The 16,503-nt window shown below is 48.8% G+C and overlaps 1 protein-coding gene across 20 annotated transcripts in view; it reads right to left on the bottom strand.

The window, feature by feature from the left end:
* TACC2 (transforming acidic coiled-coil containing protein 2) overlaps positions 1 to 16,503 on the bottom strand; it is a 131,303-nt gene that overhangs the window by 42,992 nt on the left and 71,808 nt on the right. For 3 of the 20 annotated variants that reach the window (XM_083843710.1, XM_083843711.1, XM_083843717.1), the window contains exon 1: positions 13,440 to 13,900. The exons of the other annotated variants lie outside the window; for them this stretch is intronic. In XM_083843710.1, coding sequence (XP_083699836.1) covers positions 13,440 to 13,507 — 68 coding nt within the window. In that variant the 5' untranslated portion in view covers positions 13,508 to 13,900. Of the gene's footprint in view, positions 1 to 13,439; positions 13,901 to 16,503 lie in introns of those variants that run through there. 20 annotated transcript variants of the gene reach the window in all.

Raw genomic sequence — 16,503 nt, 5'->3', positions numbered from 1 at the left:
TGTGAAAAGGAAATTACGAATAGAACTGGCTGAAATATGTAATGTCTTTTCTCTGAAAAATACAGGAGTACACGGAAAAATAAATAATGCTGCTGCAAAGTTCCTGGTGCAGGAGAGCTTGCCAGGCAGCGATGTGCTATGAGAGCCAGCACCGAGCCCGAGCAGCAGGCGCGGATCCAGATCTGGTGGAGGGAAGAGCCCCTTCTGTCCTCTTGACCATTATCCTGAAGCTCCAGCCGAGGACGAAGTGGGGTGAGATGGGACACGTGGGGTTTAGAGATGGAGAACTCGTTTGCTCGTCCTGGCTCATAACGTTGTGGAGAATGGGTCTGCAAGCGCAGAGTCCAAGCAGTTAAAAGCTACGGGGTAGAGCAGGCATTCACACGGCCTTGTAGCCAGCCTGGGAAATCAGGGGGAGCTTGCATCAATAACGTATCTCACATCTTTCCATCTGCATCCTTTGGTTGTGTACACAATGGGCAAAAAAAAAATAAAAAATTAGAGAGATTGCAGAAGCTACAAAATGGCTAGATGACAGTAACAAAATGACTAGAAGTACTCTTACAGTCCTTCTCTTTCACCTCTCAGACATGGCCAGTAAACAGTGAATGGGAAGGCAGCCGGCGAGCGGTGAGTGCAGTGGACACAGGCAGGGAGAGGAGCAGGGGAGAGCCCCAAAATACGGGCATCCTACAGGACGAGCTGTGGTGTAGGAGCGCTCCTGCTCTCACCTGGAGGCTTGGAGCAACTGAAGGCAGTTACCAGGGTTGACTTCTTTTTTTTCCCTTTGGCCTCGTGGAAATCCAGCCCCAGAAGTTACATTACCTTCTTTTTTTTTGTAGACCACGGACATTTATAATTTTAAGTCCTTCACTTCAGAATGAAAAATTGCCTTTCTGTCACCGTAGCCGGAAAGCAGTCAGTATGCAAGGATGAGATTTCTTCCAGCCGTGCCTCTCCTCGCTGTTTGCCCTCTGCAAGCAGGACAGCCACTACAGCACGGTCACCCTGGTTGTCACTCGGAGCCTAGATTTGTTACCAGAGTTTGCAGCGGAGCCGTTACAATGCCTCCAGCCCCACCAGGAGTCCTGCAGTCTCCCTCGGGTTCTTCCAGTACTGACACTACAGCAGTACAAACGGCGCAGGTGTGCACTCAGGTTTTATTTCACAGGCATGAAAGGGACGTCTGACCTCCAAAAGAACCTAAACAAGGCGCCCGTGGCAGGGCTGTGACACGTGGACGGCGGCCAGTAGCACCGCTTCCCGCTGACGAGCGCAAGGGAGCGCATTTGGAACTGGTGTGTGCAGAGGGAGCTCCGCTAGCTGCTGTGGGGTCGCGCCACTTTCAGTCACACCTTTATACAATTTGGATTTAGCGTTTAGCCCGCTTCAAAACAAAGCCATGCCTAACGGAGCAGCGATCTATTGGCGTTTGCTGCACACAGTCTGGAGAAGAACAGGTGGGTGGTATTTTGGCATCTGGAAGGCAGGAGCTGGGTTCCCATCTTCTAGAAGCAGCGCTCGTGCTGGGAGCAAGGAGAGGGCCATGGAGCTGCTCCCCAGCAGCCAGGGCTCGTCGAATCACAAGGAGCAACATCAAGACTGGCTTCAGGGCTTTGCTCCATCACAGCCAAGCTGAACATTCTCCATCCATCTACATTCAAATTTGTGTATTTCCTTCCAAACTTAGCACTTTGGACAAAATACAATAAATAGGTGAGGTTGATGGTTGGACTTGATGATCTCGAAGGTCTTTTCCAACCTGCGTGACACCAAACTCGCCTTGTTACTGCAGCTTGGCCCAGTTTAGTTGTAGTCTCTCAAGCACGCCATGCAGACTGTCAACAAAACCTGGACCTTGAGAACCGAACAACAAGTAAAGTGCTCAAAGCACATCCATCTGTCACCAGAGGGACATTCTCTCAAGAATCACACACGGTTTGGGTCCTGCTGCCGGACGAGCTGGCATACGCCGCCATGGACTGGGAGTCCCAAAGCCGTGCGATGGAGGGACCCAAATGAGCAAGTGCGGCGGTGCTGTTTCAGAAGCGTGAGCTGTGGCACCACCTAAAGGCAAGGCACAGATTCCAGTAGACCTGGCAATCCAAAGCATCGAACGCTATTATATCATAGTTAAGATACAAATTTCACATCAGTATTTACTGAATGATTTATCAAATACCGTGAGAGGAATCTAAATCAGCAAGAAAAAAGAAAAAAAAAGCAGTTTCTTAAGATGCTCAGTTTAGTACTGAAGATGAATTTTGGTTTTCGTTCCTGTAATCCCACTGGGAGATGCGCTGGAAATAAAAAGGAGGAATGAGTTCCGTAGTCTCACCTCCATCGATCACTTTCAGAGATGATCCTCATAAAAGCTGCATGAATAATTCAGGTCTGTTTTCTGATGAGATCCGAGCCGAGGATGTAGGACTGGCTGTACACTGCTGAGGCCAATCCTGTCTTGCACGTTACTTAAACGGCCACATATACTCATCCTATCCTGGCAAAGCCATAGATAGAAAGATTTGAAGAGACACTCAGTAACTTTAAGCTTTCGAGTCCATACAGCACAGAGGCAAGGCGCTCAGAGATGTGCATTAATTTCAGTCAGACTCTTCCACTGCGAACAGTCCGATAAAAGCTTTTCAAATCTCCTGGTCCCATTTTTCACAGTTAAATTGATTTTTCCCGTACAGGTCTTAAAAAAATAAAACAGGAAAGAGAACACTGAGGCAGCATGTTTCAGCGTCAGTCTCAAGCCTGAGGATCAGTCCAACCCTCAGCTGTGCCACTGAAGTGCTGCACGTACGTGGTCTTGGGCAACCCACTTCTGCATCCGCCTCAAGCCTGCCTCACCCACGCAGGCTGTGAATTCTTCGTGGCACGAACAGCTTATCGCTGTGAATCTACGCAGAGTTCAGCGGAAAACAAAAATTGAAGACTGCTATCCTGGTACATATTAAATTTGAGCTTTTTTCTTATTCTATTTATAAAAAATTCAATAACGGACTCCCTCTGTAATTCATCTTGTGGTATTGTTCATGCTGCAGTTACACAACGCGGTAACAGAGATGCATATCACCTCCTTTCCCCCTTTCTTCCTTCAGACTTTCAAATGTTGTTCAGGGTCATAACTCCAAATCAGCAGGAGAGCCCCAACTCTACAGCCCTTCCCGGAGATCAAGCTACCAATTCAAGCCAGCAGCCCTTACCTGACCCTAGGGCCTACTCACAGCAAACAAGAATGTCGTATGTTACAACAAAAGGTCATTTTTTTCATCCCAGCACAAGGTTAGAGTAATATCAAAAACGTTTCAGCTTTATGTGCTGTCGTTTCCGTACGGTATTTGCCTACTCAGCGACTCCAGGCCAACGCAGGGCTCCACGTTAATCAGCTGCCCTTAACGTGGTGCTTGTCGGCTGGGCCATTTGGCACCTACCTGCTCTGAGGAACAAACAACATCACAGATTTTAAATTTTAACATTAAATTTGTATGGCAACATACAGAAAGCATGTCGGATACAATGGTAGATTCATTTGGTTAAGTATTAAATATTAATATCTGGTACCTGAACTAGTCTTTCTGTCATCCACGGATCTGTTAAACTCGTGGTATTGAAAAGCAACACAAAGAGTGGTAGTTATACGTCTCACGAACGATATTTCCCTTCTCTCTAGTAAAATACACCATTAAAATGACCAAACTTCTCAGAAACAACTCAACAGTACCAACGACACATCACGCAGAGAAAAGCAAAACCATCAGCCTTGGCCAAGCCTACCGAAGCTGAAGGGTCAGTGACATGTCGGGGACCACTTACAGCCACCTGCCCTTCCCCTCCCTGTCCCCACGGGGAAGGGTCTCAGCACGGTGTGTGACTGTCACATTCGGGAGCTGGGGAGGCACAAACATGTCGCTTACACGTCCCCGGCCTCCACTTACAAGGCAGCTCCTTTAGGGACACATTTCCAACCATTAACTATCGATGGACTTCCCTCACACTGCTCTATGGATATCCAGCAGCAAGAGCATCTAACCTACAATTAAATAAATCACACGCGGAGCATCACTACTGGTTCGTACCCGCAGGATGAGAACCAAGCCTCAGGACTCACACCAATAAAACAGCGCCTGGTACCCAGGAGGAAAGCAGAGGAAAACCAAGCGCACTGTTCTCCCAGGGTCTGCTCCAGCGAAATCCGACTGTGATGGAAACCGATGGGAATTCACAGCTTCCTAGGGCTGAATCTGTACTAGGAAGTACCTCACCTTCTGGGGGAAAGCTGCCTGCTGTACCGCACGGGGTTTATGTACAGAAAATGTATGCGCACATCCCAGAGAAGACAATTACGCCTCTAGCTACTCTCCTGCCTTGCAACACTGGAGGAATGTTTTATAGGCTTCTGCCTTGCAAAGTCTGATCACCAAGACAAAACGGTAATTTCACCACAGGACTGTTGCAGCTTAGACTAAATAGCTGGAAAGTAATTTCAGTCTCACTTTATAACATCCCCAACTGCCGCCCTGTAGATCTTTTTTGGTTTTACTTTAAAACTGGGCACGGTTCAATGAAAGATAGGCACAACAGCTTCTTGAATCACAAAAATTTAAAATAATTTTAGAGAAGTTATCCCTCAACTGGGATGAAGTTAATTTCCTAGGTATTTCCATTCTTTATTCTGCTATCTTACAGATACATTAAAATCCTAATAAAGACTAAATGGTAGGACAAAAAAAAAATAGTGTATTTTTTCTTTCAAGAAAGGTTTTTGTGAATGTATATACTGCAGAATTGGAAGACTTAAATAGGAATGACGTTTTGCTTTCATGGGAACCTGCAGCAGAAGCGACACTACACAAAACCAGTTGCAGTTTCTCCCTCGACAGAGGCATTTGCCCATATAAGACCAGGATAACGCCACGTGATCGGTTTATGGCTGGAGCTATGACACGGCAGCAAAGCATTCTTTGCATTTCTCGCTTAAAAAATAGAGGTTTTATCAAATAAATCCCATTCTGCTGAACTGACAGAGACCTCCTTCAGCGCAACGCAATTACACAGGAACTCATATTGTCACAGATGTGTGCAGAAAGCAGGGCTGGCACTCCTCTCCAGAGAAGCATTTTTAGATGATTTCAGCATAAATATTCCTACAAGACCCACTGAAAACATGGTCGCCCAGAAAAATAATCAATATTACATTGAAGGCGACGCCTCCCAGCCCATCAGTGACGTGCCCTGACAAGCACAAGGCTTAATTTAGAGACACAAGGGAGGGAGAGCATCGTGCATCACCCCAGGAGCAGCCAGGGCTGCTTCCCTCCTTTGTGCAGCTCCTTGCTTCTCCTCCGCGCTGTGAGCCGGGGCGTAATGCCCTCTGTTGTGTCGGCACAAAGCAGAGAGTTCAGCTGAAGCGTTAATGATGTACACCCGCGGAAATTCGGTGCGATGCGGGCAAACAGGGCTCGGATCTCCACAGCCACTGCTCTAACTCTCCCGGGCGACTTCACATCCAATCTGCAGCCTGACGTCCTCGACAGCAGTGTCGGAACCGACACGCAGGGATCTGCTTTTTGTCTTTTAGGTAGGTGAGAAAACAGAAATAAAATGGCCTGGCTTCAAATCGTTACGTGGGACTTCAGCCGTGGAAAATAAATAATGCCTCGTGTGCTACCCAAACCACACGGGTCAGTTTGGAAACGTGTTTTCTACAAGAGGTTACAAAAAGAAACTTGGATCTCTTAAAAATTAATCGCTTACTATAAAAAGGGTAATTTTTCTTCATAGGATGATTGCATTTGGAGGACAGGATTAGAATCGCAGCAGAGAAGAATGAAAAGGACACAATCAATTTAAAAGTAATGCTGATTTCTATGTTATACCTATTGCATTACAAGTAATCTCTCCATAAATCTTTCCACGAGGGGAGAAGGAATTATTTCTCCTGCTTTTTCTGCTTGTTTATTCAGTGATTTCGAGAGCATTTTGTGCAGGAGCCAAGTTCACACTCCCCCAGCAAAGCCATTTCCTGCTTTCACGCAGCAACCAGAGAGAAATGTCTCGAGCTGTGGGAAGCCACATCTGAAAAGGAAGATTGAGGGATATAACATCACGTACTTAGAGCAGCACTTCAAACTACTTAACTCGTTTTTCTAACTGATTAGCAAGAAGTTCTCCGCATTGCTTTAAATCACATTAATTTTTTTCCTTTTTATGGCTTTTCCTGTGACGTAACAGAGCGTTTTTCAACACTACTGATATAAATGAATAATGAAGTGAATTCCCAGCCTTTCTGGCCAGCCTTCCCCTTCCACCGACTTTAGCCTGAATAATGAAAACATCCACTCTGCAGAAGCAGGCCTTAGAACTGAAGGATCTGCACATCTTTTAATCTCTGTGCTCTTCTCAGGCAGCTGCTTTATTCTCAGAGGAACAACAGGAAAATACCATTTAATTAAAGACACTCATCCTCAGACATCACAACAGCAAACACCCTAATGTGTCCCTAACTAACCAGAAGCTGCTGAATGTTCAAATACATAAATCTCTTAAGGGATGAGGAGAAGCAGTGAAGATCCTCCAGTACCCAAGGTAAAAAAAAAATGCTCACCACAAATGTAGGTATAACCGCTGATACGCAATGAACCCGATCAGCGCTGTACTTTGTTCTGTGATCACCCTGTTAGGTCAGGGACCGGTAGCTGGTGTTTAAGGATTTAATACCCATGACAAATACCTTTCCCCCGCCTTTAGTAGCAAGCTCTGAAGTTTTAATCCAGGATGCAACATCCTGTTAACTACATCCTTGGAAAGCAAGCCGGGTGCCTGCGCTCGCCGCTACACAGCATCATGCGAGGGCTCCAAGGGAAAATAATCAATAATTCATTGGGAGCCGGAGCCGTACGTCTGAAATTGCTTTGCTGATTGCAGCTACCCCTTAAATCCAACAAGGCTTTCCCCAGCCATGTCTCCGCTCAGCCGCAAGCCCATCAGCACCAGCAGGAGACGAAACACTAGTGGGAAGCGCAAAGGTGGATGCATGGTACCTGTAATCCCCGAGGGACCGGCTGGTTTGCAGAGGCATGGAGATTTGTGAAAGCACCTCCTTTCAGAAAGGTGGTAAGGACTACACGGAGGATGGAGATGAGGAGAGTCGGGGGGTCCTTTTGTCAACAGGAAAGAGAGGAGCAAAGAGCCCCTGTGCCCCACGTTGTGTCTGTCTCACCCTGAAGCCCTGCAGAGCTTCGCACGGCCCCCTGCTAACCTCTGGTCCTCTGCTTCAACGCGTGAGGCAGCTGCGGGCTACAAACAGCCAGGGAGCGATGGAGCAAAGGACAAAAACCACCTTCATCTCTTCACAAACAAACCAAAACGACACTTGGTGGGCAATAGCTATTTCACCTCCTGACTCGAGGTGGGTGCTGATGCTCCAGCGGGGTCTGGCTGGCAGATTGCTCCTCGATTTGAGCTTTAGCTCAGCTGGGGCAGTGCCTGCCCCGCACACCACCGGCTGGAAGGAGCCCCCCAGCTGGGCTAGGCGACACCACGGCACCCAACCTTCTGCCGCCCGGCTCCGAAGGGTCAAGGCCCGGACTTGAGCGGTACACAAAGGAATTCAGATCCCTCGCTTATCCTCCCCCTCCTTTAGGGAGGAAACCCTTCTCCCAGCACAACACTGGGCTCCTGTTTAACGAGGGCAGTGAACCGTTAACAAGCCCAATAAATGCACGTTTCCATGCTGGAAGCAGATCAAAACTCAGAAGCAGGAGCTGAGTTTAGCTACTGCTACGTTTCAGATACAATCTCATCTATATTTAGCCCTAGAAACAAGCTGCTTTTGTTTAGAAAAACCTTATCTCATACATTTGCACATAATTCTAGGGTTCCTGTTTAATCTAAACCAAAGAAACTTGCCATGGAAAGCCCCAGATTTTCCCAAAGTTTCCTTTTCATCCCAACAGAAGAAATGACCCCAACTCCCTCTCTGGAAGGCAAGAGGCTCCCGAACGCCCGCTCACCTCCTTAGCCCGACCCCAGAGCTGTGGGATCGGAGCTGTAAGAAGCCTTACTGCGGGGAAGGGACAAACATAAATCCAGGAGAGCCCTACAACTACCCGGAGGGCTCCGTCAGAGATCTGTACTTACTCAACCCCAAATTTGCCCACTTCACGTGTGAACTTCTTCAATAGCCTCCTGTGCAAACTGCTCTTTGGTTTCTGGAGCTAAGGAGGGATGGTGCCGTCTTGTTAATGCCACCACTCATGAAGGTTCTCGGGCCAAAAGACGTGCCTTAAAAGAAACCTCTGAGATCTCAGAACTGTGGTGGGCAATGGAAACTCATGGAAATAGAAACATTCATTTTTTTTCCCACTGAGCCGACTCTCTGGTGCTACGGGGCGTTTAACGCACGATATCCATAGGCTGCTACTAAATTCAGATGGCTGCTTCAAAGCATCTAAGGAACTAATGGGAAATGACGCGTACTTTTTACTTCTCCAGAAAGCTTTTCCATAATAAAAATAGCATTTTTCATTTGTTTCTTACCGCAGAGGAACCCCAAGTTATTTTTTAGATGCTCCCACTTCCCCAAAGGGAACGCCAACTGCACTGAAATTCCAGTTAAAGCTCTGCCTTTTGCCACTGAGAAGTCAAAACTGGACAGCACAAGAAGTTACAAATCCTTACAAGGATTACAAGGGAATGGTATCTATTGGTAACAGATGGCATCCAAAATATTAGCAAATACAAAAACTCCCTATCAGCGTAAGGTCTTAAAACAAAGGAAACACGTTCCTAACAGACAGAACTAATTTTTGCGTTGGAGAAACTCAAAAGCACCCAGCCTATTACTTCTCGAAGCGCCCAATACCAAAGAGCATCTTTGATTTACATTTAACAAGCGGCAGGTTTGGCTGCTGGGTGAAGCAAAGCAAAAGGCAGAAGCAGAGAGGGAAGCGGCGCTGTAAGTGACAGGCACAAGGCATGTGCAGGAATGCCTCTTCATTCATGTTTCTACTGCTTCCCATCAGTTTGCATTTCCCAGTTTGCCTCTATGTCACAATACATAATAGATGACAGCAGCTCCATCACGCACTGCGGAGGGCACACCATTTAGTATAAAGAGCCTTATAATATACACGGATTTGCCAGATGTGTGGCATGCCTCGCTAATAGAGGGGTGAGCGATTCTGGGGTCTTTTTATTTTGTCTTCAAGTCTAAGTGTGACCTGCCTGTGCCTGGTGACAGCTGCAGCGGTTGATGTAGTACCCTTTCATATCAAAAGAAGCGCTGTCGCTGACTTCAGAGACGAGATCCTTTGGGCTCAAATAAGGGAGGCTGGAATAAAAGGCAGGAAAGCTTGACAGAAGAATTTGCCTGTTACTTCTGGTTCATTTTCTCGCAAGTAAAACACCCCCATGTCTTCCAGCAATTTACCCGACTTCGTAGGCAAAGCCAGCAGGTAGAGCGTGCTCTCCGCATTGCCGAGGATGCCGACTGGTGGCTGTCAATTGGAGTTAAAAAATAATAATAAATATGTAGAAGGCTGACAATAGGCAGGACTAGCTGTCAAGAAAGGATTAACTGGAACTAAATAGTATTACAGTAACACAAGCCTCCCCTCCTCCCCAAAGACCCAAATTCTTGCAATGTTTTCAATGTCTATTTCCCAGTCTTGTATGTATCTATTCATTGAGGTGACCCCCTACACTTAAGGATATAAAACTGTGCAAATATTTAACCAGGCAGATTTCCTTCTATCTTTTAAAAAACGTAGGGTGGGTTCCTCTAGGTTTTATAGATAGAAAAGCACAACACCTGGTAGCCAGCAAGGCCTGCACTTCTTGCACATATGCAGATGACTCCTGTGCGCAGCCGTACGCGCACACTCAGGCACAAAGCAGCTCTCCCACCTCTCGCGCACCAGGCTGAGTCAACCCAGCTTCAATTTTCCCAGTCCTTCGAGCAACCAGCAACGAAACCAGCTGAACAACCACCCATGAGGGCGGCAGCAGCTTGGCCTGCTACCACTGATCAGTAACATTCAATTTCCTTCTTGGAGTCCGACCCAGCTCCCACCGAAGTCAGTGGGCGTCTCACCGCTCCCTTCGGTGGGAGCTGGCTCAGCCTCCGGTCATTTTCCCCTTGGATGGGCAGGGGATGCAAATGTTACAGAAGCAGCAGGTAGAGCTGATGGGAGGAAATAACACGTCCCCAGCCTTTTGGCTGGCCAAGAAATGGGCGCCGAATGTCAGTCCCGTCCAGGTGCTGCAAGGACAGCAGCTGTGATGCTCCACAAAGGCAAGGTGCGCCTCGTGCCCGGCGAAAGGAGCCTCTCCAGCAGAGGAAAAATAAACCGGGGTGAGAGCTAGATCCGAGCCACCAACATTTAAACACCTACCGAGACTTCCAGCTTTCCAATGCTTACAGAGCGTTACCTAGATACAGAGCTGTACTGCGGTTAAAAAGGGAAGCGGGGACATGCAGGCGGCAGCGGGTGCCGAGCTGAAGGCTGCCCCCGGCCCCAGCAGGACACGCCGCGCGTCTCGGCGCAGCGCGAGCGGCACCAAGGAGCCGCTCGCAGGGCGCCCGAGGTGAGGGTGCATGCGCCTGAGCGACCCCAGGCACGGAAACATCACCACGCTGCCACCTCCTTCACTTCAGCTACTCCTGATTGAAACCCGAGCTCCATTTAGCTCAATCCACGGCCAGCAGGGCGCCTACTGCAATTTGCAAGGCACATGACAGCGCCTATCATGTCAACAGCGAGGTCTGAACCACGCCACTTTCATCCGCAGTTAACTTTTATTGGCCCCGGCTTCCCTTGGGCTTTCCCTTTTTTGTCATTCACATTTGACTTTTTTTTTTCCAAATAAAAGGATAATTGTCTTCTGCCAGTGACTGAGCTGCCAACCATCCACAACGCGCAGCAGAGCACCCAGGGCTGTCAGCACTTACACGGTTTACATTACAATTATTTTTATGTTTAATAGTGGACACGCTCTAAAACCTTAACCTAGATCCCTTCTCTGCACAAATTCTAACATCGGTTTCCAGGACTTTTACTAATATTGAGTGAAAAGGCCTGTCGTAGGACACTGGAGGAACTCCTAAAACAGCAGCTCCTGAAGGAAATTGTCTCTGTACTTTTTTGGTGCTAACGGATTTTGGGTGCTAAACCCATTCCAGCAATGATTGCTGATTTACACCCCTTTCACCTAATGAACCGAGGGCAGCCAAGCCAGCTCGGCGTTGCCTTTGTTTTAAACCTACCTCCTTCATTATCACGCTGGCCCGTTAGGCAGGCAGCCTCTGCCCATCGCCGAAATGACCCCTGCGGGATGCTGCAGCCCCACAGGCCCCTACCCAACCTGCCAGGGACTCGGCCACGTGTTTTCGCCTCTGAACTCTCCCTGCCGTTAAGGAATTTGCTTGGGTGTGCAAAGCAAGTTAAGTGAAACCTCATTAAAAAAGCCTTGGTAAAGCTACAGTTCTCAGAGTATCAAGTCAAGACCTCAGAGCAGATTGCCGTGGCATCCTACGAAGAGATTCTTATTTTGGGAAACCAGGCCTGCACTTTCTCAAGGATAAAGAAACATCTCCTGGTTTGCCTAACCTTAAAGAGTGTCTAGTTGGAATGAAGAGAGGACATGAGTATTTATTTGAGGACTCTCAGTATTTATTTAAGATGAGTAATATCTTTCACCAACTCTTCCTGAGAATATCAACAGTTACTGAATGACGTCTGTGCTAAAAGTGTATGTGCCGGTTACACGGGGCCTAAAAAGATTACATTCAAAGCCCACAGCAATACCCAACTGCAGAAGATGAGGTATATTTAAATGTGAGTCATCAAGGGAGGTGACAATGTCATTCACTCGAGTGCCATAATAAAAACTCCATACGCCTGCTCGATAGGTTCTTCAACAGGATGAATTCCTAAAAGGCTGTGAAAATCGTAGGGAAAACACCGACCGCTGCTTCATCTGCGTTGCTTTTACTGCCCAGTGCTTGGATCACCGTTAAAAATATACCCAGTTAGTGCAGGCAAAAATGTAATTTTCCGTACTTTAAAGACAAGGAGGCATCAGTTCATCCCGGTGTGCCATTAAACAGAAGCTGTACGTAGCCATGGTAGTGCTGTGTACAAGGGAACTACGTAGAAAAAAAGCTTAATTGGTGAAGCTGCACATCAGGGGAACAAAGGATGCAGAAACGCTGTTAGGCCTGCATCTTCCAAATCCAACAAGCCAGTATCAAGCAAAGCTATCTGCTGGTATACTGGGATATGACAACAGGGAGCACAAGCCTACCGGTAAGGCCTATCAGAGGCAGAACTATCGGTCACTGCTCCATCATTCCCCCTCGACTCTGAAGCACTTATCTCAAACAAACAAACGATGCCTCCAATCTTATCACACCTACCTTAATAAGCAGACGTTACGTTCTGTTTTTAAGACCTACAAGAGGCTGGTTTATATGTTAGCGCCGGTGGATATAACTGAAACTCACTGAAATAGATGATCAGAAATTAACTCCGTGTTCAGACATGTTGGATGACTGTGATCCCTGCGACTGAAAGGCCAGCAAGGGACAAAGCAATTCTTCTGAAACCTGTTCAGAGGTAAAGTCCGGCATGCCAGCTGACTGCTTTGGGGTGGAGGTCAGGGAGAAGAGACTGTCAACTGCGTGAACCGATAAAACCTCAACCAATAAATGACCAAATCCTATTTCTGAATGGGAAATGAGTCTGCTATTTCTGCGTGCACATACGTATTTGTGCACCTCCATACATGCTGTAGCCATGTGAAAAAGTGCTAACTTGCTCTCAATAACCGATAATTGCTTGCTTTTCCCTCCCCCTCCAAGCCCCAAACGAATCTCTTTCCTAGCTGGCCTTCAGTGAGAAGAGAGCTACGGACACCTTGCTCTCATGATTCATCAGAGGCTGTAACGCCAAGACAGGACTGATGCTGACAAGGGTGATGTGACCTGAAAAACAGCAGCATCTGTACAGAGAAAAGCAGAGGGGATCTCTGAGAAAACAGAAATGCAGCTCCATGCTGCGCATTTTAAACAGAAAACACAGCGCCGGTGGGTTTGGGGGGGAAGGGGTGGGTTTTTGTTCACTGTAAATGGTCATTGTGTTTGATTGCTTACGCACCCAAAACATGAAAAGACAAACCAGATGGTGCACAGCCACCGCTCGACACGACCGAACCGAGGCGGCCGGTCCGAGCGAGGTGCCTTCGGACGAGGCAAGCGTTACGAAACGCACCTCGCCACGCTCCGCAGAACCCCGGCCATGCCCCCGGCTGAACGCAATTAGCGTTAAACAAAGGCCGCGGCCACAAAGTCAGCTTGCCTAGCGCACCGCGCGGGGTGAGCGCCGCCCGGCAGCACGGAGAAAAGGAGAGCGGAGGGAACGCAGACTTACATCGCCTCTGACGGCTCCCGGATCAGGCTACCTGGCTGTGCCTGCTGCAGCGACTGCGAGCCTCCCATCCTCAGCGCGCCCTGGGGTTGAGGCTAGATGCGAGCGAGGCCGGCTCCCTCGGCAGTCCCTCCAGCGAGAAGCCCCGCGAGCTCCGGCTGTGCAGAGGCTGCAGTGCTGCAGTGCAGATGGGAACAGCTGCTTGCATCAGTGGCAGCACGAGCAGGAACACTTCAGCAGCAGCCTCTCTTCTCTGAACTGTTGCCAGTTATTTTTTTTTTTTATTTTTTTCCCCCCCGTCCAGATGAACGCTGTTTAGAAAATAAAATGAAATCCCGGCCACTGTGACAGGCTAATCATCTGCTAAACATCAGCGGTCCACGCGGCTACGGTGCAGGCGCCTCCAGCCCAGGACTGCTGGCTAGTGAAACCGCCTTCAAAAAAAAAAAAATTAAAAAAAAAAAAAAAACCAGAAGAAGAAAAGCAGACCCTCCCTTTAAGCACACATTGTCAGCTACTGTGGCTCCCTGAGGACCTCCAGGCAGGACCATTACATTGTGTTGACTCAGCTGATTTGAAATGCAAATGCACGTGTGCCCGGGATGCTGCGCGTGCATTTCCCTTCGATAAGAGGCGAGTTCGACATATCGGGACGGTCGCAGAGAGGGTTAGTAAGCGCAGCGGCCGCTTTTTTCATTGAAGCGAACGAGCTCATCCCTCTCGCAGAAATGGAACCGTCCGTGAGGGACGTAGGGAGAATATCATGAGCAGCCAAGGTAAACAAGGCAATGTGGGAGCCTTCCCCACCCGCGCCGCTCCATCCGAGGAGATCGGGGCACTTAACCGTTTGTTTGGCTTCTGCGGGCGCGGAGCCCCTCGGGGATGCTCCGAATCCGACACCGAGGGATCGGCCACGAGGATCTCTGAGCCTGAAAAGCACAAGCTGGAGCAGCCCACGCGCCAAGCCCTGTGGATCAGCTTGTCCTGCTGCCGTGGGGTGCCGGGATTCACGCGGGAAACACGCTGAGAGGGCTGGGCACCGTCCCTCGTCCAGCACCGAGGTGCTCTGCACAAACACCGCGTCTCACATCCCTCAAGGAGCAGGAAAAGCCAGCCACATCTCCATCTACTGGGAATTAAGCCCCGGGGAGACGCGTGGCCTGAAGCTGTGTGACAATTCTGCATCCGTGACGGGGCACAGAGGTCAGCAGGCTCAGATATATTTATCAGAGCTATTAAAACTTACTGTCAAGCACCTACTGCAGCATTTCTGTCGTGTTTCAGTGGAGGCCTCGCTAGGCTCACGCCTTCAATAGCTGCTGTATTTTTTTCCCTGCTTGCAAAAAGGGCAATCCAGCAGGGTTTGCTTCCTTCACAGAAACTGGGCTGCCGTGTGTGTGTGCAGGGCTCTCTGTCACAGGGTGCACCCGCCATAAACTGCTGTCGTGAGAAGCAGCAAAAAGCTGCTTGGCGAACACAAGGCACATAGCTCATTTCCAGAGACCACCTAAACCTAAATGGTTTTACAAATAGCATCAGGATAAACGCAGGAAAAGCTGGTGAGCCCGCGCTTGGTTTAGCCACACGCTTCCCAGCCAGTTCCAGTTTGGAAGTCGTTTCACTTGGAGCGAAGCCCAACCCTCGCATCCAGCCTTTCGTGCTCACCACTCAGCTCCCCAGGGAAGGAGGCAGCCTCCCCGCCCTGCTCCGGGACCGAGCTCCGGCGTTTCTGGCTTCCACTTCGGTGCCACCCCAAAATCCAGCCATCAGGAAGCTTGTCCCCAGCAAATAAAATAGAGAACTCAAAGAAAGGGTAGGAAAAGAAAACGCGTGTCCTCTGGCAGCAGCTTGGCAACGGTTAATAACTGCAGGGGAGCAATCGAGCGCAGGGAGCGGCACCAGCCCGCAGCCTGCAATCACAGGGCTGCTTTTGGGGAACCGCGCAGGCTGAGGCTACCGCGCAGTTCTGCACGTGGTGGCTATGCTGAACTACAGACAGCTGGTCTCCTGGATGCCGTAAGAGCTCCCTGTTGGATTTTATTTATTACAGAGTAAAGGAAGACAATGAGAAATAAAAAAGAAAAAAAGAAAGCCTTTCTTTCGAAAGGCAACCACCACATTGAGAAAGCGAAGCCCCAGCAGCTCGCTGGAAGCCAAGAGGGAGAACAGAGGCACTGTTCGTCTTGCAGGGGGGAAATGGGAATATTGTGGCATCTTTTTAACAAGTGTAAAGAGTACATTTAAAATGCCTATGTTGACTGTTTCAAGTGTACATCTATTACATAAACAAAGCCCCCGCACAAAGAGGCCTGGGTTGGATGTAATTCTGAGGCTGCTCTGGGCCACTCCTGCTTACAAAGGGGCCAGGATTTAACTCTGCTCTTTCAAAAACCACCATCGACTGCAGCAATGTGAGCGGGAGGACCGGTGAAACAAGAACACGGGCTACAACAGCAGCGAGACCTTGGTGGAGGCACTGTCAGCTCTAGGGTCGGTGGTCCACTGACTGGCCAAAGGAGGGCTACTTGGAGCCTTGGGAAAACATTTCAGCTTCAAAAGGCAGGGCACAGCCCCCTCCTTACACCACAGGCACCTGCACGAGGAGATGTCACACGCTTAAAAGCGATGGCAGCTCTGATCCAGTAGATTAAATAATGAGATCCAATAAGAGAAACTAAAATTAAAAAAAAAAAAATTAAATCAAGGTTTACATGAAAATCCCTAACAGTGAGTTCAGTTAACTACCGAGGTGGGAACACATTTTCTCAGTTTAAAACTTTAGACCGGAATGGTCTTCCAAAAAAAAAGATGTGCTGTAGCTGAGCCTTGGACTCGGCAGCGCCTGTTGGCTCAGGGCTGAGAGCGCAACCAGTCAGGCTGCAGTCCTTGGCCAGCGAGACACAAAAAGCCAGGCCGTGGCTTTCCTTCTGATCCAGCCGTGAGGTCTGTAACACGACGGAGCTGCCAGGGGACCAGCGCTGGGCTGAGGTCTGGAGAGGATCCGTCCTGTCGCTTGTTGCTACATCCACCTAAACCACGCGTTGCGGTACGCCACCCGAGATGCTGA

This window comes from Anser anser (assembly GCF_964211835.1).
Source record: "Anser anser genome assembly, chromosome: 7".
NCBI classification, from domain to species: Eukaryota; Metazoa; Chordata; class Aves; order Anseriformes; family Anatidae; genus Anser; species Anser anser.
The sequence above is the reverse complement of the archived record's forward strand: the minus strand, read 5'-3'. Positions and strand labels throughout refer to the sequence as shown.